The sequence below is a fragment of the Aspergillus saccharolyticus genome (genome assembly GCF_003184585.1).
Source record: "Aspergillus saccharolyticus JOP 1030-1 unplaced genomic scaffold BP01scaffold_5, whole genome shotgun sequence".
NCBI classification, from domain to species: Eukaryota; Fungi; Ascomycota; class Eurotiomycetes; order Eurotiales; family Aspergillaceae; genus Aspergillus; species Aspergillus saccharolyticus.
Genome location: NW_020290615.1, coordinates 557,502 through 584,455, shown reverse-complemented (window position 1 = coordinate 584,455; position 26,954 = coordinate 557,502). Strand labels below are relative to the sequence as shown.

General features: G+C 51.5%; 9 protein-coding genes across 9 annotated transcripts; 2 read left to right on the top strand and 7 right to left on the bottom strand.

The window, feature by feature from the left end:
* Window positions 1–209: 209 nt before the first annotated feature.
* BP01DRAFT_413884 (uncharacterized protein) lies at window positions 210–4,188 on the bottom strand (the record flags this gene model as incomplete). Its single annotated transcript, XM_025579023.1, has 12 exons — window positions 210–898; window positions 953–2,455; window positions 2,504–2,677; window positions 2,721–2,819; window positions 2,867–2,935; window positions 2,989–3,197; window positions 3,251–3,302; window positions 3,357–3,490; window positions 3,552–3,629; window positions 3,687–3,855; window positions 3,913–4,079; window positions 4,145–4,188. 12 exons carry the CDS (start codon window positions 4,186–4,188, stop codon window positions 210–212), a joined length of 3,387 nt encoding a protein of 1,128 aa, XP_025434140.1.
* Window positions 4,189–6,093: 1,905 nt separating this feature from the next.
* Window positions 6,094–7,645, bottom strand: BP01DRAFT_407704 (putative transporter; the record flags this gene model as incomplete). The annotated part of the gene is made up of 2 exons (XM_025578804.1): window positions 6,094–7,361; window positions 7,420–7,645. The coding sequence occupies 2 exons, from the start codon at window positions 7,643–7,645 to the stop codon at window positions 6,094–6,096; spliced, it is 1,494 nt and encodes a 497-aa protein (XP_025434139.1).
* Window positions 7,646–8,108: 463 nt separating this feature from the next.
* BP01DRAFT_380072 (glutathione S-transferase family protein) lies at window positions 8,109–8,759 on the top strand (the record flags this gene model as incomplete). Its single annotated transcript, XM_025577203.1, has 1 exon — window positions 8,109–8,759. The coding sequence occupies one exon, from the start codon at window positions 8,109–8,111 to the stop codon at window positions 8,757–8,759; it is 651 nt and encodes a 216-aa protein (XP_025434138.1).
* Window positions 8,760–8,849: 90 nt separating this feature from the next.
* BP01DRAFT_389444 (Zn(II)2Cys6 transcription factor domain-containing protein) lies at window positions 8,850–11,172 on the bottom strand (the record flags this gene model as incomplete). The annotated part of the gene is made up of 2 exons (XM_025577923.1): window positions 8,850–10,352; window positions 10,417–11,172. 2 exons carry the CDS (start codon window positions 11,170–11,172, stop codon window positions 9,120–9,122), a joined length of 1,989 nt encoding a protein of 662 aa, XP_025434137.1. The 3' UTR covers window positions 8,850–9,119.
* A 486-nt stretch (window positions 11,173–11,658) lies between these two features.
* BP01DRAFT_363326 (uncharacterized protein) lies at window positions 11,659–16,199 on the bottom strand (the record flags this gene model as incomplete). The annotated part of the gene is made up of 6 exons (XM_025576268.1): window positions 11,659–12,470; window positions 12,545–14,929; window positions 14,968–15,156; window positions 15,397–15,574; window positions 15,852–15,877; window positions 16,121–16,199. 6 exons carry the CDS (start codon window positions 16,197–16,199, stop codon window positions 11,659–11,661), a joined length of 3,669 nt encoding a protein of 1,222 aa, XP_025434136.1.
* Window positions 16,200–17,225: 1,026 nt separating this feature from the next.
* On the bottom strand, window positions 17,226–18,485 carry BP01DRAFT_353997 (Mpv17/PMP22 family protein). The gene is made up of 3 exons (XM_025574323.1): window positions 18,126–18,485; window positions 17,628–17,939; window positions 17,226–17,548 (listed from the first exon to the last, which is right to left on the bottom strand). Exons 1-3 carry the CDS (start codon window positions 18,222–18,224, stop codon window positions 17,399–17,401), a joined length of 561 nt encoding a protein of 186 aa, XP_025434135.1. The 5' UTR covers window positions 18,225–18,485; the 3' UTR covers window positions 17,226–17,398.
* A 599-nt stretch (window positions 18,486–19,084) lies between these two features.
* BP01DRAFT_421256 (putative iron-sulfur cluster-binding protein) lies at window positions 19,085–20,696 on the bottom strand (the record flags this gene model as incomplete). The annotated part of the gene is made up of 5 exons (XM_025579502.1): window positions 19,085–19,134; window positions 19,187–19,312; window positions 19,382–19,834; window positions 19,888–20,347; window positions 20,418–20,696. The coding sequence occupies 5 exons, from the start codon at window positions 20,694–20,696 to the stop codon at window positions 19,085–19,087; spliced, it is 1,368 nt and encodes a 455-aa protein (XP_025434134.1).
* A 491-nt stretch (window positions 20,697–21,187) lies between these two features.
* On the bottom strand, window positions 21,188–22,423 carry BP01DRAFT_290266 (aromatic ring-hydroxylating oxygenase subunit alpha; the record flags this gene model as incomplete). The annotated part of the gene is made up of 5 exons (XM_025571605.1): window positions 21,188–21,300; window positions 21,405–21,820; window positions 21,889–22,070; window positions 22,125–22,277; window positions 22,349–22,423. The coding sequence occupies 5 exons, from the start codon at window positions 22,421–22,423 to the stop codon at window positions 21,188–21,190; spliced, it is 939 nt and encodes a 312-aa protein (XP_025434133.1).
* Window positions 22,424–23,236: 813 nt separating this feature from the next.
* On the top strand, window positions 23,237–25,974 carry BP01DRAFT_363322 (GTPase-activating protein GYP7; the record flags this gene model as incomplete). The annotated part of the gene is made up of 4 exons (XM_025576267.1): window positions 23,237–23,392; window positions 23,471–24,839; window positions 24,887–25,519; window positions 25,571–25,974. 4 exons carry the CDS (start codon window positions 23,237–23,239, stop codon window positions 25,972–25,974), a joined length of 2,562 nt encoding a protein of 853 aa, XP_025434132.1.
* Between the last annotated feature and the right edge of the window lie 980 nt (window positions 25,975–26,954).

The following is a 26,954-nucleotide window of genomic DNA, read 5'->3' as shown; positions in this document are numbered from 1 at the left end:
ATCATACAACCAAACTCCACACCCAAGTCAAAATCGCAATCGAAAGCATAGGCCCAACATAAGGAAAGTAGCCCAGGTATATAGGTATGTATATAACACAAATTAAAGAAAGAGACCATTTTCAACGACTGTCTCCCAGGCTCGAAATCAACCTTCAATACGATGAAACAATAAACCGCCCAGAAGAATCAAACAGGGAATAGGGTTCCCTAAACCCACTCGAGAACATACATGAATGCCTCGCCCAAGTATCCCGTCAGCAAAAGACCCTGGGCATATTCGATCAGCTCGTGGCTGGGTAGATTCAACGCTTGGAACCGCTCCTTCTCGCCAGAACCGCCGCGCACTCGGATGCGCTTGTCAATGACGGAGCGGAGCATCTCCTTGCCTGGGGTAATGAGGACGTAGCGCGCTTCTTTCGGTTGCCTGAGATCGGGTTGACCTACGTCAGATGTCGAAGGTGGAATATAAATGATGGATTCTTGGCGCTCGGGCGAGATCCAGTTGACGCCTCCGGTAGCCTTGCTAGTCAAGGGGGCGGTATTGCCGGGATGCTGGTGGGCTGAAGCAGAGACGGCGTCCATGATGGTGTAGCGAATATCTGAGTCTAAGGAGAAGAGGATAATGGTGTTGGCTTTGGCGTTGAGTTTCATGCGAAAGGTGGTGAAGTTGCGCGGGTCTAGGTAAAAGGTGTAGCTTGCAGTTATGTTGACGGGCTTTGTGCTGTCGAGACTACGGATCTTTGCGAGAGCTTGATCGCGTGTTGAGACGGGACATTTGGGCTTCACGGCGAGGGATTTGGACTCGCGAAGTGAGACGGAGGGGATGCAGAAGGGGAGGTGGGTGTCGGCGCCGGCTTTGTGGCACGGGTCGCTGCAGAAGCGGAAGATCTTGCATGCTATGATAAAATGTTAGCTTTCTACTGCTGCCAACCCTATAAAAAGACACTCACTATTGCATAGTACAGTCGTGGAATCGCCGCAGTTTTCGCACGCTGCTGGTTCATGTAGACACCATTCCTTTCGTTCCGCCGCAAGAATCTCGCGTCGTCGGTTGAGCTCCGAAATCCGCTTCTCGGCATATGTTATGCGCTTCCGAGAGTGATGGTCTTCGGGTGTTCTGCTAGCCATGTGCACGAGCTGCTTATATGCCAGAATGGCTTTATCAACGGAGTCAAGGTGTTCCCAGGAAACACACAGCGCGCTGAGAGCATCAAACGTTTCTGGAGCTTCTGGTCCTTTCGCCGCAAGGAAGTCTTCGACCAAAGCCTCGAATAAATTTGCGGCATCCCGGTTCAGCCCGGCGTCCATGTATGACCGCCCCAGACGGTGAACGACTCTCAGTGCATCGGGATCGCGCGAGCGTTGATAGTGATCAAGGATCTCCCTGATCTCTGGAGGGAAGTCGAAGTTGTCGGAGCTTTGAAGATAGCGAACCACTGCCTCCCTGGTGATAGGACTGACAATGCCAAAGAACGACTTACAGTGAGGGATGGTTCGCCCGCAGATTGTCCGAGATTCCTTGTTCAGGCCAAGCTTCTGATACAAGTGCGACAATTGGTTCATCGCGTTGAGAGTGGTTGCGTTCTGAAGGCCGAAAACAGTATCGAGCGCCGGAACCGCCTTTTCCAGCAGTAGTAGAGCCGACTCGAGATCACCCAACAGAACTTTCAGCGAGGCAAGATCCTGCATGCTGCTCAGTGTGTCCGGGGCGTTGTGCCCGAGCGTCTTCAGCCGACCTGCGAATGACCGCTCGTAAAGAGCGGAGGCTTCCGTAGCATACCCGTCTTTCTCGCACAGAGCTCCCAGATCATGTAAAAGCGCGAAGTTCTTGGGATGGTCACGTCCGTACGTGCGCTTGTAAAGACCCAAAGCCTCCAGATAGCAGGCCTCAGACTCGCCAGTCATATCTAGCCCATGATATGCCTGTCCTAAGGCATGCAACATGGCTGCTCGCAATTGTTTATCAGTGTCCAGCGATGGATTATCCTCGAGAAGCTTCAAAGCATCGTGATATTCGACCACCGCTGCTCGACCGTTGCCTTGCTTTAGGGCGCTCTCGGCTCGCATCCTTGTGTTTAGCATACGAGACCAAGAGTTCGCGGAAGATAGTTCCTCCTTGATATGCAAGAAGACCTGGGCAACCTCGTCTATTTTGATGATCCGTTGGCGCCCAGAAGCGTCATGCACAACAGCTCCACCATTGATATACTGAGTATGGACGAAGACATTTTGACAGTTGCGCAGCAAAGCAATATACTCTGTGTCAGCAGCTGACTCGTGTTTCTGCTCTGAAGTATCCTGGGTTCGTGCATCTATTGAGTCTCGGTCACTTGTGCGTCCCGTTGCTCGACTTTCACTCCGGGTATATTTAGTAACAAAGGAAAATCGAATTGTATTTGCTCTCCTGATAAGCTTCTTGCCTCGGTTGCTTGCGGAGCGCGCCCTCGATATCCCTATCAAATATAAGTACTGATACTCAGCTGCAAGTCGTGCGTACGAACCTTTTGGTACTTTCCGACCAAATAACTTTTGCAGGAAGGATTGTCTTCGTGATGATGCAGGCTGCTCCTTTTGATCATCCTCGTCATCCATCGCTTCATCTTCATTGGCGGGATGCCGGTCTTCATCTTCACACATTATCTTCTGGGCTTCGTTCAACGAAGCGTCATTCAGCCCTGATCACGTAATTAGAGAGCAGTCCGACCAGAGACTTAAAACATGTGAGTGTACCATTGGCATCAAAACTTATCGTTGATTGGTTTAGTTGAGGTTCATTATCGTTTTCTATATGATGGTATATACCGTTCGGCGCGTGGACTGCTTCGTTAGTACTAGGTCAATCGATGGTAATCGCCAACCCTTACCTCGTTCTAAGTCATATAGACCAGCAAAACTGATGGCAATCAATTCATCCTCATCACTCTGTGACATTTCTGAACCCAATCAGCATAATAGTCCAGCGATACGAAGGTGGAGGTCAACAGACTTCGAAACGACCATGAGTCTCGTAACTTCCTCGCTTTTCTGGTAAAAGACTGCTGGTCCATGTTCGTCGCGGGCGGATTCGGAAACTTGGCGCCCATCGATGGCCTTTGAGCAATACTCGGACTTCTGCTGTGGCAGACATTCCCCAGCTCTCTCTGGATGTCGCGTGGGCTGATGTCATCGCGAGGATCGTTCAAGATAGGTTGATATCTGGTACTACCATAAGTAACCCACATGACGGAAACTGCGAAGACGAGACTTACGAAACATTGCACTTCTCCCCGCAATGTTTGCAGTTGACGTACACAGGCGCATCTTGAATGCCTTGTCAGCAGTCGCCCCGAACCGACAAAGGTGGGAGAGACCTACTGGGTTGGCGATCCGGCTTCTCGTCCTCCTCTCCAAATGTGAATACCTTGTCACAGTTATCACAGAAAAAGCGAATGGGCCGGCAGTTAACTGGAATCAAGCGTTTCTCCATGCGATAGCCTTTGGTGATCAATCTGCAACGCAAAGCCCAATTAGTATACCGGCATGCAGAAAGATAGGACGCGGAGCCAATACCGATCTCGTGTCATCACGTATACTGCGACTGTTGTCCCGGGACAGTATTTCGTCAAATAGTGCTGTTGGAGTTCGTCACTGTCTAACAGTCAAATCGCTTCCATCTGGCACTCAGGCAGGGGTACTCAGTCGTACGGCGAGGAAAACGTCGCATCACAATCAGGACATTTGATGTCCACAGCACCGAACGTGGGGCCATCATCGTCTCGAAAGGGTGGGAACAGACGCAGGACTTCTTGAAAGTTCTCCACCCCGCTTGGCACGTCCTCCGTCGCTCCTGCTGGGTTCATGGTTAGGTTAGTTACTGTTGCGATCCAGACCACCCGTCAGGCATTGTATGTAGCACAATGGATCAACGCACCGCTTGTGGATCTGCCAGCTAACGATAACAAGACATCAGACGCTCTGAGTATCCGTGTCTTAGTCTGAAATAGTCTGCTAGGGGCGCCGTGGGTTGAATTGCTGAGGATAATCTCGTTCTCGTATTGCTGCTTTGCATCCGTCGGTGACAGTTGCTGATCGATAACGCTGCTGACCAATCAGAGACGGACAATCAGCGAGCTGCAGTAGCGGACTGAAGTAATCCCACTCACCTATGCACCGTGGAAGTTGTGTAGGGAGCATACTCTACAGCCATGTTGAGCCGCAGAGGGAGGGAGGGGTGGTAGTACAGGAGAGACGGCGTGAGGAGTTAAGAATCAAAACAGAGACAGATAGCGTCGAGGAATGACGACTGTTTCGTGTCGGGCAGACAAGGTTTGAAAGAGTAAATCCAAGCGTCAGGGACGGTGTGGGTGAGGCGTCATTTTCAATGAACTGGAGGATGAAGGTTCTGGAGCGTGCATACATGCTCCATGCATACATATGCAGGTCAAACTCGGTGGATTCGTCCTTCCTTCCAGCAGTAAACGGCACGGCCGCATACTTGGGTAGTTTCAAGGAGGAACTGGGGAGAGGGTGGCCTCTAGCGTGGCCAGGACCCATTATCCCTCGCATGGGGAGTTTTGGTGTGGAAACGAAGTTTCAGGAGGGTTGAGGAAAGGTGGTGAGTTGTTGTTTGCTGGAGATGGTGGTGGTGGTAGAAGTGATGGGAGGTGGAGGTGGGAAGAGAAGCGGAAAAAGGAAGGGAGGGAGGGAGGCTTTGGTTTATTTTGGTGTTCGACTCTCCCCTCTATCGCCATCATCATTGTTACTACTTCGTTGTTGCTTTTTTTCCCCTTTACTTCCTCCATACAAAGTCCATCCCAGGGCTAAGCATCTGGACGGCGACAATGAGTTCCCCTCGTTTCGCTCCCTTTCAAGAACATAATGCCCCCCCCCCTTGCATTGAGCTTCTCCTCCAACAAGCCGAAAGATACTGGGGAATCACCTCACAATCCGACGACCTTTCCATCGTTCACCGCATAACCAAACCACGTATGTGATTGCATCCAGAGTGCCCGATAGATCACATCCTAGGATCGCGCGATCATCTGTCATATTGGGGTCGGTGGGGGAGAGAAAATACTCGAATACTTTTCTCCTCGTTCCGCGATCGACGCGTTCGAGTTGCGCGTTCGCTCCGAAAGGAAGAGTGATAGATCACATTTCGCCAATAATTGGCCGATTTATGGAATAGCTCCGGCAATAGTGGTGTCCTATGTCCAAGATTGGGAAGGAAACCATTCGCCGCAAAGCGTGGCATGAAGATGTCTTGAATGACTTTGTGACCAGCTCGATCGAAATTTCCAGACCACATTCCGTGGCTTTCTCTAGAGCCACAAGAAAAGGGAAAGCTGCAGGTACCTTAAGCTAGAGTCCCCGAAGAATGGGTGGCGAAGAGCAGCCAGAATCCTTACGCCGGCTCCCAAGAATCAATTCGAGGGAAGGTTGGCGCTGCAGACAATAGTCCCGGAGTTTGTTTCTTTCGCTAAGTCTTGTCAAAAAGAAAAGGAAAGGGACCGACGGGGCAGGCTGGTTTAAAGTTCCAGCCCTTATCGCGTGGAGACTGATCCATCATCCATCACTCAGTCTGCGACCCGCAATGGATCGCTGAGCCAAAGCCAAAGGCTGTTCTCGACTTTGAATCTACCCAGTTCCCTGCATACATTCGTCCGCACAACTGCTTGCGATCCACCGTGGAGGAATTACATGGGTGTGTGTGCCTACTGTACGCAACAATCCCGCTCATGTAAGGATAGGGGGCCATGCGGCACTGCAGCACAAAGATCAACACGCCCTGTCCACAATGATCTTCCGATCTATATCGGACCCTTTGTCCCGATATGATTTTTCAAGGAGAGAGAACGATTGTCAATATCTTCGTAGACACCGTCAACTGGGATGGATGACAATATAACATAACCCTTCAGTCCCTTGGAAGGAAGATAATCTTGTCCTCTCCAGGAACAAAGTGAATGATCGGCCACTCGACCAAGTATCCCTCGACCAGGGCCTATACAAATCGCTGTATTACGTCAAATCAAAGGACTACGTCAGTCCTCTTGAAGAGGATATCTGTAGGGAGTAATCTCACGTTACTCGAAACTCTAGTTTTTGAGCATCACACAACCATCTCCTTAGACTCTCTGCTCTTCCCCAAAGCGCAAGCGCGGAGAACAGCCCCCAACGCAACCACCAACCCCATCCCACTTAGTCCAATCCCAGTATACGCCGCGCCGCGATATCCCTGGAGGAGCTCATCATCCGCGACGTACGCCTCCACCGTCCCCGCAATCCCCAATCCGATGGATTGCGAATAGTAGACGGTTGTTGCAATCAGCGAAGCGGCGACACCCAGCTGGTTGCGAGGGACAAGCTCACTGATGAGGAGTGTTGCCGAAGGGAAGCTCAGATCGATTCCCAAGGGGGCTAGGACCTGGATCCAGAACACCTGCACCCAGAAACTTTGGTGGATTGGTAAGGTGGCCAGTAGAGCGGCACCCACAGTGAACCAGATACAGGAGAAGGCGAGAACGTTGACGGGGCTGGCGCCGCGGTGGAGGAGGAAGCTATTCAGATAAGATGCTATGCACCCCGCGATGGGCACGGGGATGAATTGGGCTGCGGCGTTGAGAGGAGTGGCGTGCCGTATGTCCGTGAGGAAGCGGGTGAGGTAGAAAGTGAGGATGCCGAAGCTGGACCATGAGAGAGCGATGACGATCAGAACGAAGCCGCTCTCTGTCGACAGACGAGAGATGGGGATGAGCGGCTGCTGGGCGCGACGCTCGATGAATGGGAATAGCAGAATGAGGACAAAGCCTAGAGTCGCAAGAGTGATGCACGTGGCGGAATTCCAGCCCACGGATGGGGCTTGATTCCATGCAACATTGAAGAGCAGGAGGCCTGATACCCCTACCAGAGTGCCAGTCCAGTCGAACGTTGGGCCTGTGACATCAGGCTGAGGGTCAGCGTCGGACGCTGCATGTGCTGCTGAAGGGACAGTCCCATAGGCGATGACAGACAGCCCTGCGCTGATCATAGCAGTAATCCAGAAGATCCAAGGCCACCAGGCCAGTTCAACCAACAGACCAGAAAAGATACCACCTAAAGTGAACCCAGTGGGCGAGCCGGCAGCGAAGAGTGAGAAGACGAGGTTCTTCCGCGGACCCTCCCTGTACACAGAGCCTAGGATTGCAAGCGCGCAGGGAAGTAACATGGCTGTCGCCATGCCTTGAAGACCCCGAGTGATGGCATAGAAGATGAATGAGTGAGAGTAGACGCTGATTCCAGCCAGCAGAGAAGCAATGGAGAGCCCGGTCCACGCCCCGATGTAGCACTGTCGGTGGCCGTAGATATCCCCAATGCGACCAGCAGGAAGCATAAACGCACCTGGTATACAGGTTGATTCAGACAACCACACTTCACGGTTATATGAGGCACAACTTACCTGACGTGAGCCCGTAAGCAGCAGGGCCCCAGTTTCCCTGCGAACAGCTAGTCGCAAAGTCCTGAGTGATCACGCCGCCTGCAAAAATGGCTTGCGCCAGACAGGCCATCACCAGGACTTGGGTGCATATTAGGGTTATGAGCATGGAAATCTCATGGAGCAGGCTGAGCGGCTGGATGTGAAAGGGACTGTTGCCTGAATTATCTCCTGATATCGAAAGTGCCATGCTTAAGGACTGTGGATGTATGGCGTAGTAGTATAGTGGTTTCACAATTGCCGGGAGCAATCGAAACCAGGTACAATTCGACTGGGGTGAAAGACATGATGTGTTAATATAGACTTCCTGTTTGCTATTATTAATCTGGCATCAATCCAGTGAGGTTTGATAAGCATGTCTTGTTGACGTTGATGAAGCAAGCAATACAGGCTCGCCTTCCTCGGTTCGGTCGCTTAACTCGCTTAACGAACAGGTCTGCTTAGAAATGCCAATGTCAAAACCACGCCCTTGATGCAGAAGACATGACGATAAGAAAGAAGATTGTGGATGAAACTGGCATAATCCCTCCAGCAGGAAGAAGCTTGATATGGATCTCAATCATAACCCGCCAACAACTACCGACATCTCCCGCCCCAATCCAGTTTTCCAATTACAGCGTACTTAGTACTGTACACATCCAGAAAACACCATCATGTCCCACCAACTCCCCAAAGTCACCCTCTTCTATTCCCCTGGCGCATGCTCTTACGTCCCTCACGTCGCCCTCATCCATGCCAGCATACCAACCAACCTCATCCTCGCCAAAGTTGGCGCCATGAGCCCAGAATTCCTCAAAATCAACCCCAAACGGCGCGTTCCAGTTGTGGTCGTCAACGACGAGATAGTCACCGAGATGGCCGCAGTCCTGACGGCAATCGCCTCGCTTGTGCCCGATCAAAAGCTGCTGGGCACCACCTCGCTCGAGACGATTCGCGTCTACGAGTGGTTGAACTACCTCTCCACAGTGGCGCACAACCAGGCCACGGCACAGATCTGGCGTACAGAGCGGTTCACTGATGATGTCGCGGCCTACCCGGCTATTCAGGCTAAAGGACGAAAAGTGATCCAGGAGGTGTATGCGTTGATCGAGGAAAAGCTGCGCGGAAGAGGGGAGGAGACGGGTTATGCGGTAGGGGATGCCTTCACCGTCGTGGATCCGTTCCTGGTTGTGGTATATCTGTGGTCTATACGATTGGGATTCGGGGATATGGAGAGCAGGTTTCCGCGGTTTGTCATGTATGCGGAGAGGCTGCTTGGATTGGAGGCGTTTGGCCTGGCAGCAAAATTGCATGGTTTTAGGTGACAGAACATTTGTTTCTAATGGTTTGGCATCACCTAGACAATTACCGCAATAGAATAGCGCATACTCAATGAAAAACCGCAGTTAATCTAGCACGAGAGTCGTACGAAGTGCTCTAGCACATAGCATAATCGCAGATATAGCAGGCATTGTGGGGAATCGTATAGTATACCGGTTCAAGCTTTTTGTAGTGAGAATCCAGAGTGAGAACCATAGGCATCTGTCGAGTGTCTTGAGATCAGCAAGCATCTCAGCGGCAGAGTGGAGCACAATTTCGCAGCCATCGCGACAAGGTGGTGTCGATATCACATCATGCTTATTGTGCTGGCGTATAATCGGTATCGAATCCAGGAAATCATGTCTTCATACCGCCTGATCACGTTGCATCAAACGCCCCCCTTCAATATGGTCTCTCAAGACCACCTCAGGATCGAACCCACCATCACCGGCCCAATCTATCCAATCCTTCACAACCTGCTGCTCTAGCACCCATTCCCAGTCGAACGTTTGAATTGTATCAAGGAACTCGATCTCTGGCTCATTAGTCGTCGTAGGCGCTGACCACCGTGCCACAGCGCAGGGAGTATGCCCTGAACCCGTGCGAGGACGGGCATACCACGCGACCCGACCACGGCCGGCATGGCAGGGCACCAGCACCTCAATGACCCGACTCCGAGGGGCTGGGAGCCATTCACGCCCTTGATCTTCGTGTGTCTGCATTGTCAACCATACTTCTAAGCTGGTCGCGAAGGCGGGTCCGTCAAATAGTCCGTGGCATCCGAGATCTTTCAACGCGGTGATGATCCAACGCACCCAGCTGCGGCAGGGACACAACGATCCGAGGAGATGAAGCATGGGCGCGAAGCCCACCCGCAAGCTCTCGCACATCAGGCTCATGATTTTGATCGAGGAGCGGTTGACGAGGACCGCAGCTAATAGGCGCATATGCTGGTATAGGTAGCGATAGGCAGTCAGCTCGCTCTGGGTTCTGTTTGTGTTATTGCGCAGGGCCAGTGCCCAGTGGAGCCTTGCTTGGTAGAAGGTATACAGCGCCAAATACAGGTACTCGTCTTCCTGGACTGTGGAGAGTGGGCGCGGGGGGATATCCAGGGAGTCAATCGTGCGTCTGGTGAATCTCTGAGGAGCAGCTTGTGTGTCATCGTTGAGCTTCGAGAGGGCAGTCTGATGAAAGTCTCTCCAATCCTCTAGTCTTCGCAGCACTCGTCCCACCGTCGTTGTCAACCAGGGGCGCAGATGGAGTGCAATTGGATTCCAGATGAGCTCCCGGACCTCCCCATCCTGATCAGACACAAGATCCAGCAATTCTTGCAGCATATCAGTTGAAGACGAACCACTCCCTCCCACACCGTCTATCCGGAGCCCCAAACCACCCCCCATCCCCAACGCCCCAAAAATGGGCAGATTGATGCGTACCACAAACTCCAGATCCGACAGAGCAGTCTGCAGTGCATCCTTGACTCTTCCATTCCTGCCATCCTGAGCCTCTCCCGGACCCCCTCTCAAAAAACCATTGTTGAAGTAATACCTCCCCAGCAACACATACCTCACCACCGCCGTCAAGTTGCTAGCAAGGCACTAGAATCCACATATCAATATCCTCAACACACACACGTACACAAAAGAGCAGGGAAAATCATACCTCAAACCATCCCAACCCCACCAAGCCCGCCACCAGAACCTCACCAGAGACCCACTCCCCCACCACCTGCAAAGCACCCACATACCGCTGAACAGCAATCACCCTGACATCCAACCCTCTAACCCGATCGTTCCCAGCAGCCCCTTTCCCCTCCCCACCATCCACTCCCTCCCACACTTCCGCCGCACCCATCAACAAAGTCGCCCGATGCACCCCGCCAATCGCAACAACAACATCCAACAATCCCTCGACCTCCCACGCGATCTCACACACCCAATCCCGCCAGAACCACCCGGCGTCTCGTGCCTGGAACAGCACAAACACCGTCCGGAAGATGTACTGGTGGTAGGCGAGGAGGTCGCGGGCGCGGGTGTGCGGCCGCTGGGTGGGAGTAGGGTTCGTGGGGAGGCCGATGAGGGGGAGGCCGTCAGGGCGGATGGTGGGGAAGGTTTTTAGTGATGCGTTGATGGTGGTGGTGGCGCTGTTGGCCTGGCTGCTGGTGCTGGTACTGGTACTGGTACTGGTTGACGACGCTGCGGGGGTGGTAATCTCATCTATCCTGGCCGAGTCAGAGGGTGAAGCAGGGGCCCAGCGTCTGCGGTGGGGAATCTCAATTCGCCGTCGGGCCTCGTAGCCGTGGCATTCCACGTTCGCGGATTCGCAGCGGAGGCAGCTGGGGCGGCGTTCGTCGCATTTGACGCGGCGGGCACGGCAGGTGAGGCAGCCGGTGCGGCGGCGGCGGTTTTTGGGTTGCATTTTATTGTGCAAGTTAAGTTATTTTTGTTTGTTCGTTCCTGGTACGTCTGGTGAGTAATTCAGATGTCAAGGGATGGTTTGCGACTCATTTGTAAGTGGTCAATTCGTTAACTAGTTAGTTAGTTACTTCGTTTCGTAGTATGTCAGCCCGGTCGAGTGGGGCCTGAGGTATTGGCGCATCAACACAGTACATAGTACTCAGACAATTCACAAGATCCCAGATAAAGGAGAATCGCATATGTATATTCTAATGAACCTACAGGACTATCAGCAAATTGTCTTTCGTGACCTGCCAATTATAGGTAATTCTCATATCATTATATAGGTCGATCATTTGTGGCTGCAAGAACAGATACAACCAAGTATAGACAGTGGTATACCCCTAAGAACGCTTCCAAGACTGATGAACGAACCCCACATGCAAAGCCAGACGACTAATTAACAGTCACCAGGTGTCTAAATCATAATTAAACATCTTGACAGGCATCACGATCTAGCCCATTTCCATCCCGAAGTCCTCGACTCGGGACTATTTATGACCGAGGAAAGCAGACTGCCACTGGGCGGAGTTGTACCTCCTCGGCCGTCTTGTCGATTGCGGTGCTCCCGCGTGAGCAACGAAACCGCCGCGCTGGCATTGATCCCCTCGCCGCTATCAGTGATCTTTAAGGCCCATTTGGCGTCTTCCTCCTTGAAGCCTAACTCCCGAACCAACAAATCCATGGCTTTGTCGGTAGGGTCACGGACCTGCGGTTGCTGCAAGCTGGGTGCAGCATTACGCTGGTGGAGACCCGGCACGGTGGAGCTACCCCGAGGAGGCGAGACCAAGCTCTCCGCGCGGGCGGGCCCGCGTGATTTGCCTTCCAGACGGCTGATGATCATTTCATAATTAGATATTGGTCGCTCTTCGGCGGGCTTGGGAGGTGGTAGGTTCATGGTTTGCTGTTTCCGGATCTTAAGCTGGGCTGAGTAGGCCGCTTGTCTGCGACGCTGCATCTCAAGAGTGGAATCACTTTTCCCCGCACTGCCGCCAACGGGGGAACAGTCGTGAACAATGGGGCTGGATGATCTGAATGACGCCTCGGACAGGCCTCCTCCCCGTGACCCATAGGCTTTCGATACAGCCTCCCGCAAGAACGACGATCGACTTGCAACGCTATCCGAGGACAGCCAATTTGTCAGGCCCATAGTTTTAGCTTTTCGGAAATTGGCTGCAACGGCGCTCTCGTCTGTGGTAATCGAACCGAGGTTCAAAACGGCCGAAAGACCGAGTGTGAGGATGTAATGGGTCCATTCCTCTGTTCACCGACCATGTTAGCTTGATTGAGCCTTTGCCAAATGTATCAGATAGTCAATGGATTCGTCCTCTTACCTAGTACTGCGTCCTCCTTAGCAGTGGCATTCTCCTTCACATTGTGACCGTCAAATATCCCCGCCTCTCGTGCCATTTTGGCTTTCCCGTGCATGGGCTGAAGCAGCACGCCGAGGCAATTCCAAATCTCAGTCATAGTGTGAAGCTGCTCCTGTGATAAACCTCCCGCGTTACCATACCCGAATCCAGGGGGTGGCTCAAACAACACACTACCCATATCGTAATGATCAGTGATGGAATGTGCCACGGAGACACGTTGGTCGGCCATCTTTGTCCCACCCTTGATCCAGTCCATTTGTCCCGCGATATCGCCTTCTCTGTTCTTCCCGCACCCAAATATGCGACAGAACGTCCAGACCCGCCAGAAGGCATCGTCCACCTCGGTCGCAAGCGCATCATCCAGGCCGGAAAGTCCACGTATCGTCTCTGGGCGGAGGAAGGACGAGCATCGGGATAAAATAACTGATTTCAGCTGGGCGACAGTACAGATGTCTTGCGCATAATGTTTCAGATACAAGGATGGTGTATACTCGGGAACGGGAGCGTCGGGGTCAAGGAGAACCTGCCAATCTGTACTCCAAGGGGGACTCCTTTCGCGCAGTTCCCACGCCGGGGGTGACATGGCAAACACTGCATCCTTGATTAACTCCAACTCATGATCTTTGAATGTGCGGAAGAAGGTTTTGCAAATCAAGGAAATACTAAAGAGGTCGTCAAGCGAGTCAACTTGTCGCAGAATCGTTAGAATAACACCCTCAGGCAAGGTAGTGTTCATCGCTTCTGGTAAAGTGGGAACGGTGGATGTGGTGTTGCTGTGCGATTCAATCTGTGAGGCAGCAGAGTTGGCATCGAGCTCGTAGATGGTAGGGGTTTGCGAGGCATCCTGGCGTCGCGACGTATTTGTAGCAAGGCCACCATACTTGCTGTGAGACACAAAGTATTTCTCCGAGGATCCCACAAGAACCGCGTCATTCAGCTTATTATATCTCGACTTGTGATTGGCAACCTCATTCGCCTTCTTTGCTATGGTCTGAGGTGGTGAGGAATCCTTGAAACCAGGATTGTCAACATCCTTTGTGTCAAGGGCTGAACGTGTCGAGTGTTTTGAACGTGCCTCCCGCGTACTATTACTGGATGCAGGGATGCCGTTCGAAACATTGACAGGGGAACCCGGTAGTTCGGCAACTTCATCTTTGTTCTCACTTTGAGTGAGATGGGATGACGGTGGAGTAGGTATCAATTTTGCTCCAGCAAAATGATTACCAGAATGATGAAGGTTGGGTGGGCTAGACCATTGGTTGAGGCCCGACAGACCGAAAGAAAACGATCCTTTGTTCTTGTGGTCTGGCATTGTTTGACCCATTCCTTCTCGGGATTGGGCCTTGATGGCTTGCTGCACGTCATGGATACTCATAGGAGAGATCGGTGCTGGCCGTGTCGCTATTGAACCCATGTTATCTCTACGTGACTGTGAATTTCTCTCAGAGAGACGCAGGTGGTTGTGGGGTGACCTTGTTTGAGTCTGCAGTGGGTCGGCGAAATTGGTCGGGTTCTGCACGGCTACCACGGCTGCCTGAGAAAGCGGAGGGCGATGATAATTCTCTTGTATGTCGGGTAACGAGGGAGAGTTCAGAGACCTATAGTTGTTATTCCCCGCCTCGCGGCCTCTAGGCAAGTGATGAGACTTGCGGCGAGCCAATAACGGCGGCAGTTGAAACGACGGGATTCTGGAGAGCGGTCTCTCTCGTGTCTCCTTGAATGACAAGTGCCTCGATAACTTCCGAGATGGGGAATCTTGTAACATTCCATCACCCGCAAAAGGTTTCGAGAGACTGGGAGAGGATGCATGTATTGGAAGTGAGGTGTCTCGCCGAGGAGACGAAACCAGGGACTCTGGTCTCATGATTGAGAATCTTAGGGTTGATCTGGACGATCGTTTGTCCGAGGCTTCGTCCGAAGATACAGACGGCGGTCGCTCTTCGCCTACCGTCGAGTCGGGTGATTTCAGGCTAGTCGGAGAGTTTAGGCAAGATGCCAGACCTGCGCTCGAAGGGGACCTAGGGGTACTGCTAGTGGGCGACGTCAGGGAGAAGTGAGAAGCCAATTCCGGGAAAAAGCGAGCCCAGCGCGTTCCCGACCACGATGGCGGCTTGTCAGAGATGGGCGAAATGAATTCGTCGTCACTCTCACTGTCCTCATCAATATCCGACCAAGATGCATCCTGGGACTTCAATTTGTCTAAACCGTGCAGATCGTGAATGTTCAGCGACTTTTGGATGCCGTGCTGGTGAGGGATATGACTGGGCAAATCTAGAGCGCTCATCTCGAAAAGCTGCAATGAGTGTGGTGACATGAAATCACCCGAACCCCGCTTGCGATACCTGGCTGGGATTTTGAATAGAACAGATAGTTTCGGAACGAACGCGACACTCGTGGAACAAGTTGCAGGTATCGATCCACGCCACACAACGTTGGACGGTACTCTATGCTAGATGCTCTTCGGGCATTGTTCATGCGACCGACCGAGGGGTTCCCTTCTCGCACCGCGCTGGTTCCGAATCGAGCCTTGGAGGAAGCTTTCAGACGCAGAGAGACAGAAGCTGATCCGCTATCTAAGAAAATGATCCGAGTAGAAAAATTGGCGATTGATGGACGAAGAGCAGAAATGACGGGCAGCGTCTTGCAAGTTGAGCGCACTCGAGTTAATGACCTTTTCCTCTTGATTAATCCAAATCAGCTTACTATTGCAGACGGATAGTTCGGGGTACTAATAAATCGCACCGGAACCGTGCACATAATCATTTGGGGGCGCCATCTTCCTGTGTATCACAGGAGACAGCAAATGAACTGACCTGGATGGGAGTAATTACTGCTGACGATTGTCAGTGTCTTGAGATGGACGAAGGAAGTGATCGATTGCGTGCGCGGCGATGGAGGACTTAAGAAGACTAAGAATGCATCGCAATTTAGTCTCCACGTGCTGCAAGACCACTCTGGTCCCCCCTTGCCCCAGAAGCGTAAGTAAGGAGTCTAGCAGTACGTAGTAAGTTAGGACTTTGTATGTAACTATAAGTAGGTGGAGGAGTGCCGACTGACAACATGACGCGGATGGAGATAACGAACGGGGCTGATAGGCGGGAGGGGAGGAAAGTGGAATGGGGAAGGAGGGACGGGATTCGTTCCTGTCACCTCGAACCGCGGGGGGCCAAAAAAACAACGCCAATGCAGTCAGACTGGTACAATACAGTACTACCAACCGTGGTAAGCAAGTTGGATCATCGAATCTTCCCCCTTGACTTCTACTCACATACTCCGTAAACAGCAGAATGTTATCTCTTCAAAGGTAGTATATCAAACAATGCTTAGACAGTATATTCGGAGCGCGACTGGTACAAAATGCACATGTTGGCTGCGCCATCTGCTCAGCCATCTAATCGCCAGCCTGCCAACAGTACCGTACCACGGGTATCTGTATGTCTTGTATCTCCGCATGGGATGTCGCACCCACTCATCGCTTGACTGAATCAAGAGGCAGTGCCGCTCATCTGCTCTGCTGCGTGTCTGGGAGACACTCACATATGATTTGTCCTAGGCCTTTGGTCTTACTCGCGATTCGAGTAGTAACATGCAGCTGGTTAATTATAGCAGAAGCCATGTATGTTGCATGATATCATCATCTACTCCGTACCGTGCTAAGCAAACATTCTTTCTGTCTCCCGGCGACACGCTTAAACTTCCGGCCACCGGCATGTAAGACCAAACCTGCACCAAGTCACTGGGGGATGAAACCAGCCCCGATTGCGAGATCGACCGACGTTAACCCAGCAGCCATGTCTTAAAGGGGGTTAGAGTATGCCTCTAAGCCTTAAGACCTCTCCCATGCAGGTCATATCCAAGTGTAAGCACCCACGATGAGTTCATGCATCCCTCTCCTGGCAGGTGATCAAAGAGCCACGACTGTTGAGCAATTGGGGACCCGCCGGCGCTGTTTCAGGATAGAGGACTTTCGTTGCTTCTGATTGTATGGCGGTCATTGACGGCAACTGAGAGCCTCGACCGCCTCGACCTCGAATTATGCAGCAAAAAATAGGTATGTTTTGGGCTGGCCAAACTCTAAAGGAGTACCTTATCTTCGGGGCATGGCATGGGCCCTGACAGTTTGAATTCCTCTTAATAGAGGATAGCTCTACTGCACCCAACCTGAATCGGTGACGATCCAGGGACCCCGGCCGGAGCCAGACATGGGCACCTTCTTGCATGGCAAGAGGAATATCTGCTTTGTCTTTCAAAGCAGCAGCAGGGCTGAATCATGCTGTCTCAGATGCTGCAGAGAGTCGATGGTACTGTACCTAAGAGGTACGGATAATGTACCTGAAAATGAAAAACAATGAGTTCCGCCCCAAAGACAATCCACTAGGATACCCTTTAGATGGGTCATAAGATGGGGGCCAGATAGGTCCACCCGGCTAAGTATTCTAGACTAATTCTTCGGCCGAACCACGGGAGTTGCACTGATATACGGTTTCATCTCCTGTTGCAATGTTGACACCGCAGTGAAATTGCTCCCGCTTAAAATGTGTAGATGTCGTGTCGCGCTTAAGGAACTCCCCCGCAAACGAATGAAACAGTCTTCCGCACGACCTTTCCAGAATGAACCCAGATTTGCAAGTTCCTTCTTTGTCGCGGACGTCAATACCTAAGAATCGGCAACAACGTTCCTAGGCTTCTTCTTGGTTCTCGATCAGATCTATAACTGGCAAGATATCCTATAAATACTCTGTTCGATGTCACAATTTGCCCCGCAAAGTTGCATACCCCAAGACATGCGTAGATCATCTCAGACCCACTATGCATCTAACCAGACATGAGACTAAGATACACTGCCCAGATGACACCAAACAGACTACCAACGAGCAGTCGCTTGTCCGTTGGTACAACTGTGAAGTTCAAAACCGACACGAACGGCCAAAGTTTGAATCCGGCAACCAGGATAGGCCAGAAATCCTAGTCAAAATGGCGTTAGCATGCCTCCACTGGACAGGGAATCATCGTCTGTGCACTGGGAGACGGGCGGAAAACATACAATCTGAATCTGCTGCGTGATCGTCTCCCAGTCTTGACCCCGTAGGAGTCCCATCGTCGCGATGAAGGCGACGGTGTTCCAGGCACCCCCAATGACTTGGTCAATAACGATCTTCAAGACGGTGTTGATCACATTCAATTTGGTCTGCGTCCCTGCCGCCGCGCCCTCCGTCTTGGACTTGGGTGCCTGTACCACTTTCTGGCCAGGAAATCTAGCCTCGAGTCCTTCTAGCCAGAGAAAGGTCAGAGGCGACAGGACGAAGGCGGACGTGGTGAACTGCAATAGTGCTTGGCTGTCAAGCTCAAACGGTCTCTGCAGCGTGAAAGGTGAGGCGGCAGCCAGGACGAGCAAACAAAAGAGCTCGTTCATGGCATTGCCGATATCACCGTGTCACCTTGTCAGTTTTAGGTCCAGTTCTAGGCTTCAGAACAAACTGGGGAACACTTTTGATGTATGCTTGCGAACGCCACTAAGCGCTGCGACCGTAACGCTACGTACCGCATCTTTGTAGGCGCCGATTGCTTGCGCTAGCACGTTGGACCCAGCATTGATTACCGCGGCTTGTAGGGTTGCTTTAGCTATGGGAGGAAGTGCCATTGCGAGGTGAAAGGCTGAAACGAGCAACGCGGATGGAAGTGGGCGCTTGTGGTTCAAGGCCACGTGGAATCGCCTCGGAAGGAATCCTAGTGCTTATGCTGATTGGGACTAAACGCGTAGTTAACAGTCTCTTCTCACGCAATGAATTGCTCAGCGGTTTCACAATAATAAGAGAGAGTAGAGTTACTATGGAAAGAGGAATCAAATGGACTTAAGACGGGCTTTAATACTTGGTAGCGATCAAGAGCTTGATTCAGGCTGGAGCTGCGGGGGTGGAAGAAAGAGGAAGGTTTACACGCCGCCGCGGTAGCCAGTGGATCCTCGAGCGAGTTCGTTGGCGGCAGTTGGTGGGATTCGAAATCGGCCCACAATATTAAGTAACTTACAGTACTAAGTCAGGGTCTCCGCCGAATTACCCGCCCAGCCGAAATTACTATACATATTGTTATCAACAATACTAATCGCTCACATTGGAAAGAGTCAAGTAAACCAAATCAGAAGTGAAACAGAGCATGACCGAGTATTTGACCAATCATGCAAAGGGTACCCCAAGCTAGATCTGGCTATCGATGTAACAAAATAAATCGGTCATGTAAATCGCACTCCTCACAGTTGGATTTGGTATTAGCTCAGACCGTTGTCGTGGCGTGGAGAATGGACAAGAATGCTTGCGTGTTCTCCATAATCGTAGCCAAACATTCTAGATTATAGGTTGAACATAGCATGAGTTTCAGTGACCTGAGAGCATCAAGTTACTGATGGAATGACAACAAAGCAAGCCTAATCAGAGTCCCAAGACGATCCACCTTTTTCTATTCCATGTCTTGGGCTAGCTACTTATTCCCCCCACGAATCACGAATTACCAGGAAACATCCTCGCCTCGAAGTCCACAATCCAATTTCTTGCAGACTTCAAGTGGGTTAGCAACTGTCTGTGTGATCAAGGGACACCCAGGACTTACGCTGCTCCGCCTGCTCAAACCTTGCATTGCGCCTCGGTTGTCTCATCGCGGGGTACACTTCGGTTCCTTGTTGCCTTTCAAACTTCATATGAGCTTTGAGGATGTGAAGCACAGCTTGTGGAAAATCTATGAGGTAGTTATCGTCAAACATAATTTTCGTAGTCTCTAACACTGATGTCTCATCGATCTGCTTACCTGCATCCTCTGCATCTGGCTGAGTCGCAGTCGCGCATGCAGAACTGCTTGTACTACACATGTCAGCTTTGATCATGATCATGACAATGTTCGCTGGGTAATACCTAGCATCTTCAATATATGGCCGATACTCCTCTTCCGCCGCGTCCACCGCCGTCTGCAGCTGATCAATCGCCTCCTGTAGTGTACTTTCCGAGTCTGTGCTATCGACGTTCACGCTGCCGTACAAATCGAGTCGAAACGACGTCCACTGCGCAGACACCGGAACGCAGACCAGCGTATACCAATAAAACGTCCCCTTGACCACATGCACTGTAGTGAATGGGAAGACGTCAATGCTCCCGCGGCCTTCTCGCGAGAGCCCAAGCGCATGCATCAGCCAGGACAGGAGATTCCTGCGCTGGGAGCCCCCGCGCCCTATCCTCTCACTATCCATCAAACGGCTCACCCTCCCTGCAAGCACTCTCAGCAAACCATCCTCAAAAACAACAGGGGACCTCATTTACCGCCCATCTTCCAATTAACCCGCCCCTCAACCACCCGCCCACCCAACCACCTCGACTTCCCCCCAAACCCATCCAACCCATCCCCCATCTCCGGCGGTATCCCCACCGCCTGCGCCTCCAAATTCACAAACACAAACCCCGTCCGACTGGTAAAAGTATGCACAGCGAACAACCCGTTCTGCGCGCGGTCGAACCCTACCACCCCATCGAAATGCGGCGCCTTGATCAGTCGTCCGAGACTATCGTAGCTCCAGCCGTGATACCGGCAGCCGAGCACGGTGGACGAGCCGCGGTCTTTCTGGCTGACGACCGGGTATGCGCGGTGACGGCACACGTTATGAAAGGCCCGGAGGGTACCGTCTTTACCTAGGATCAGGAAGATGGGAAAGCCAGCGATGGTGGTGGCGTGGTAGTCGCCTGGTTTGGTGAATTGGGTGCAGTGGGAGATGCAGAGCCAGTGCTGTGGGGAGGTGGGAGGTGGATTAGTTGGGTGTTTGGGTTGGGGGGTTTGGTTTTGAGGGTGTGGTTACTTTGCTGAAGAGTGCGCGGCGTTCGAGGTCGTATGTGCTTGTGCCGGTGTACCAGTCTTGGGGGTTGTCGGGTTCTTTGCTTATGGTGATGGTGTGGGACGGTTGCGAAGATGGAGGAGAGGGTTGGAAGAGCTTGGTTTGTTGATTGTTTGTGGATTTGAGGATGGTTTGGAGGGAAGGCCGGGTCCAGGTCTGGTAGAGTAGGGCTATGCCGACTAGTAGTCCGGTTGCTAGAGGCATGGTCAATGTCATTGAGGATGATGGGTCAGGTACATTCATCTTGACAAGAAGTTTAGTAGTTGGTAGGGTGGTTGATAGAGCACTGCTGCCTTCAGCGCGTCGAGGACCGCTTTTATAGATCATGCTCAACCGTATCAGGGAGGGTCAAAGCATACGGCTCCACCACCGTGCATGAACAAACCTCAATTGACCAGTAGGACAAGCGCCGCGGTGATACGATTGATTGAACCTTAACGACTCGGTCATACCCGTAACTCCAGGCTCTCTTTGACTTGCCGCATTTGGTGAGCCTATCCAGGGTATATACAGACAGCTACAAGTGCCGTAGTTCTAGTTTAGGCAGTGCTTTCAGAATCACTGGTCTTGGAATTTTGAGCTCCTTATTTCGCTTGCCAGTAGTATGAATGGTAATGTAACACTCGGCTGCCAATCTGGCGACTAGATAATTGCAAAACGCCCACCACTACATTGACGCGTGCACGAATTGATCAGAGAATTACGCAACATGTAATTACTTCATGCAGGAACAGTCATAGTTGTCTTATGTCCTTTCTCGCAAGTAATAGCTCCTTCTCTCTCTGCCTGCATCCTTGATCGGTAGCATACTGTTCACAAACAAGCTCGAACACGCGGCCCTGGTAAACTGCAATGATAAGTATCACAAAGTTTGGAATCACGAGTGGGCCTCGAGAACCTCTATTCTATGCCCCCTTTTGCCTGCAGAATGAAATTGCTGGGAGTACTTACAGGATACACCATTTTCCTTATCCGGGTTCAGAATACCTTCGCTGTAGATGCCTCTAACCAGGTTATCCTGAGCCTTCTCACACAGCTCGTAATCTTCCATGGCCACCTGCCGAACAAACTTGTAGTACTGCGTGAATTTCTCACCCGACTCCATATGGTAGTAGTCAAATTCCATCCTCGTCACATTTGGATCACTTGTCGGACAAACGCGGAAGGACGACATGCCCCCGCCATACACATTCAGGGTGCAATTCGGGAAGAAATACAGGAAGAGACCATCATCCGGCTTCTCGGGGTCGGTCATATGCTGCGAGAAATTCTGGTGATTGTGGACCGCGTACGAGGTTAAGGGATAAAAGACGGAAAAGGACGGGTGTGTGTATTGGCAATGCAGGCACTCCTGGTAGCCGTCCACCCTGATTTCGACACCGGTCAGTCAGTTGTCTGGCTTAGTTCTAGATGCTTGGGAGGGTCGGTTACATACATAGTCTTCCAGTTGAATCGGCCTTCATATTTGATGCTGTGTCGGTACGGAAGCTTGGTAAAATTCACTTTCTCGAGCAACGGTTCCAAGTCTGGGAAATATTCGTAGAAGTCCGGGGCTTCGTCCCCCAAGGCTGCGAAAACCAGACCGGTTGGGGTGACATGGTGTCTCAGAAATCGTTTCTTGGTCCTCGTCAGCTGCCTTTTCTCTGCAACCTGATCGGGGTCGAAGCCTACAGTTTCCGCACATTGTACCTGAATCTCCTCGGGGCCAGGGGAGGGATCATCTCCGGAGCATCGAAAGGCGACTAATGGGCGCTGAGCAATCTCGTATTCTACTTTTGCACCCACCTCCCGAAATCGCGTAATGGGGCCTAAGAGATACCATGACTGATGTTTCCGACCTGATTTAGTGGTAGGATCGATCACCAGAGAAGGGGAGGTCTTGCCTTTAGAAAGACGGCTCTCCGTTCAAGCTGATAAAGGCCTTGACTACGATACCAGGAGGCAGGCAAAGTACGGTGAAGTTCAGTCATTGTCGAGAATGCAGTGAGATTTAGCTTCCAAAAGATCCACCAGCTATTCCAATGCTCAGCTGGTCTGGACTCCTTTCTTATAGATGCGGATGCGCACCTGGGAAATGTATCCTGCAGCCACATTTGATCCAATTGGACAGGCGTATTGTTTCCTGTTGGAGTTATGCGATCCCGTGTTCTCTGAGAGTACTTGTACGGTAGGTACTTATGTAGCTTTCCATGGAGGCCCGAGTGCTAGGAGGCAGATGGCAGAGGTCCATCTAAAGTTATATCTGGTGCAAGATTTAGGTCCGTAAGCAAATTAGATAACCTCGTGGATTCAGGTTCTGGTCAGCACAGAAGCTGTTTATCGATAGGTATGATGAATAAGTCTGTATCCTCTGATGTTCTGGCATGATAATGACTGGATTGGTTGCTGCCTGGGGGCGGGGCATCATTCTCTCCGGTGGCAATGTCCTCCGCAGTGAGGTATTGCCTTTCTCACAACTTGTCTCATTGAGTAAGTTATAAGAAGTGTGTTCACTGTGTTCTGTGAAAAAAACATACTTCAAAAGGTGACAAAAGGTAAGGTTGGTGAATCACATGGGAATGACTGGTGGGTCACCGTCCGATTACGTCGTGACCTCCAACTCCGCCGTGACTTTCTCTCCCTCCAATTTCTCTCTTCCTCTCCGCAATTTCTCACTCATCCTTTGATTCCTGTTTGCTAATTCTCCTATCCTTATGGCTTAGTTCATTCTTTTGAGAGATTTTATTCCTTGCACAATATACGACACTTCATTGCTCAATCCACATCTGATGGTAAATACCGTCATGGCAGACAACCGAGTCAAATACACAACCCCGCCTTCGCCGCCTTCGCCGACGGCCTCGTACTACGATGTCAGCGACGACGAAGAGGACGACTATAACACCATCTCCCACTCGACTTCCCGTCGCGGCGTCAAACTGCTATTTTCCAAGAGCAAAGTCAGTCTCCCTTCCACCCTCAGCCGCCGCTGTCTTACTACCTATATTGCTAACCCCGCCCTCTGCCGCGCATCATAGGTCTATGTCCACCCCACCCCCTCCTCCAAAGACAATATCCCCGGCTTTATCGCCCTGGTCCAACAAAAGCCCCTCCCTCATGTCTCCGGAACCTCTACCGCCAGTTCCACGAAAGATATTTCTTCCTACCTCCTCGCCTGGGTACCGGAATCCTCCCTCGGCGACGCTTACAGCACCTATGTGAAGGTCGACTTATCCGACGACGCTTCGCCTCCGCGCCAGAAATACCTCGTGCCGGCCCTTCCCACCACAACTACCTACAAAGACCCAATCGGTCTCTATGCCTTCGCCGTACCGTTGTCCGAGATATACTCGCTTCTTGTGCGACCGCCGAGTCTGGGATGGTGGTTCGGGAGTCTCGTGATTAACTCCCGCGCCGGCGACAGCTTCCCCGCACTATTCTTCCACGACACTGAGTGCGAATCAACCATACTACAGAAGAAGAAAAGAACCAGAGAGAGCTTCGATCCATTTGGGGAGGATGGGAGTGTGTTCTGGGGTGGGGATGAGGTGCTACGGTGGCTCCGGAAGTACGTCGAGGTGCAGCGTTCCGCTCTGGACAGTAGCGTCTATCTGATAAACCCGTCTGAGGAGGATCGCGTCTCTTTCGGACAACAGCCAACATCAGACGCAGCGAGGGGCTCCCAAGATCAGGCCCTCGCTCCCGCGCAACCCGGAGGAAGCAGGCAACCAGATGCTGGCATGGACCCGTTTGTGAAAACGCTCAAGGAGGCACGCTGGAAGGTGCTTGAATCCCTTAGCAAGATCACAACCTTCACCAGGCGAACTGCGAACGAATTGGCAGACAATCCCAGAATACCTCCCCAGGTTCGTCGGTTGATGAGGACGCCCGAGATTCAGACTTTGCAGGATGAGTTCGACAGTGCACGGCTCTACCTCGCCCGGTGGGCCATGAGCATCTCTGAGCAGAGTGAGCGCGAAAGGAATCAACGTATCTGGACTGCGCGGGATGTGCTTGGTATGGAGAACAGCTCCGTGGGCGACTTTGAGATTTTAGAGCTGGAGACAGGAACCATGTCTATCCAAGAGCGCCGGAAGACAGTGACACTGAAAGAGTGGGAGGGCTTCTTCGACCCGCACACCGGCCGTTTGCAGGTGACTGTTGAAGAGGTGAAAGAGAGAGTCTTCCACGGAGGACTGGACCCCAACGATGGGGTTCGGAAAGAGGCCTGGCTCTTCCTCCTCGGAGTGTATCCCTGGGATAGTAGTCGCGACGAGCGTCAAGCCTTGATCAGTTCCAAGCGCGATGAGTACATCCGTTTGAAGGGGGCTTGGTGGGAGAAGATGGTTGAAGGCAGTTCTACAGCAGAAGAGTATGACTGGTGGAAGGAGCAGAGAAACAGAATAGGTTGGTACTTCGGATATTGCGGTTGATCCATACTGATACATGCACAGAGAAAGATGTTCATCGCACAGATCGCACGATACCCCTGTTTGCGGGCGAAGACATCCCCCATCCAGACCCCGATTCGCCTTTCGCTGAGACCGGAACGAACGTGCATCTAGAACAAATGAAGGACATGCTCCTGACATATAACGAGTACAGCCCTGATCTTGGATATGTCCAAGGTATGAGCGATCTGTTAGCTCCAATATATGCTGTCATGCAGGATGACGCCGTTGCATTCTGGGCTTTTGCCGGGTTCATGGACAGGATGGTATTGTCCTCTCTCTTGTACTCGCGACCATATATTAACTCGCCTAACCAGGAACAAAACTTCCTTCGTGATCAATCCGGCATGCGGGCGCAGCTGACTACGTTAGATCATCTTGTCCAGCTAATGGATCCTCAGCTCTACCTACATCTCCAGTCTGCCGATAGTACCAACTTTTTCTTCTTCTTCCGCATGCTTCTGGTCTGGTACAAGCGTGAATTTGAATGGGTGGACGTCCTCCGGCTGTGGGAAACTTTGTGGACAGACTACCTGTCCAGCAGCTTCCACTTATTTATTGCGTTGGCAATTCTTGAAAAACATCGGGATGTCATCATGGACCATCTGAAGCAGTTCGATGAGGTGTTGAAGTACAGTACGTACCCCACCCAGACGTCTCCGAGATATATTCTAACATCCCAACTAGTCAACGAGCTCTCCAACACCATGGAGCTCATTCCCATCCTAACCCGCGCCGAATCTCTGTTCCACCGGTTCGAACGTGCCGTTCAAGCCATCGACAAGAAAAACAACTTCCCATCCCCATCTCCAACCACCTATCAACGCAAACCCAACGCCAGTACCGCTGAGAACAACAATAAAGGCAAATCCCCCGAACGCCCTTCACAGTCCACCGGTTTCAGCACCGGCAGCAGCGCCACCCCCGGACCCAGCAATGGACCAGGCGACAAAGACGCGAAGGTTATATCCCCAGAACTGAGACAACTCTTCGCCAAGGACATCCCATGGGCTCGAAAGCCGCAACAGAAACTGAAACCCGCCCCACAACAACAGGAGGCAGCGGTGGAGGCCTCGGAGCAGCATTCGTAGATTCACAACTCGACTAGCAGTACTCAGCCAGCGACTCCCTCGTCAATGATAACTCATGATTTTATGATACCTGTAACTGTTTTTTTTTTCTTCTTGATTGCCTATAAATACATCCTTTTCAATTAATGTTCCTGCGGCTCATGGCTTGGAATATTCTCGCTTATACTCTCGCTCCCTATTGTTGTCGACTCACCTCAAGCGAGAAATCAACATAACTGCTGATGCAGTGGACTTTTGACTGTGTGATATGGGGTATTTGGCCTTTCTCTCTATTGATGATCATGCAATCTATGTCGTCAATTGCGTACTGCAGTATTTTGTCAATACCGTCTCTCTCCTATTCTCGATTGAATCTATTTATGATCTTCCGTCTCTGCCATCAAGAAGTCAAACCATTGAAAGGGGTTCCGCTAACCAACCTGAGATTTGTGCACAGTGTATCTATTCCGTGCAGTTGTTGCTGTAATTTAGACCTGACGCTGCACCCACCCATCCAACCAACCCACTACACAGCAGAATCCAAAAGTCCCCAGCCACCGCAGCACAAGGCAAGCAGATGCAATTCGTCCGGGATCAAGAAGAGGAATCTATCGACATACATTCATTCATTCTTTCTTCCTCCAGTCGCCTGGTAAAGAGGACAGAAGACCAAACAGCACACAAGAGAGAGAGAGAAAAAGGTTAACTCCATCTATGCATAAAAATAGATAATGCAAAAAGCAGAGCATCAACAGGAATGAAACCGCCGCTCTTGTTTTCTTAGAAATAACGAAACGAAAATGGGTAAACATTAAAAATAGACTCGTCTTCAACAAGCTTAATCAAGCAAAACAGCAGCTTCAAGATGGCTCGCGCTGGCTTTCCTCTATCAAAACCCAATTCAGAAACCGACAAAGCTGAACCAAAGCAAGCAGAGAACAAAAAGGTTGAAGAAAAAAGAAGAGTTTCGTATGTCAGTCATGAATCCGCTTTGAAAAAGT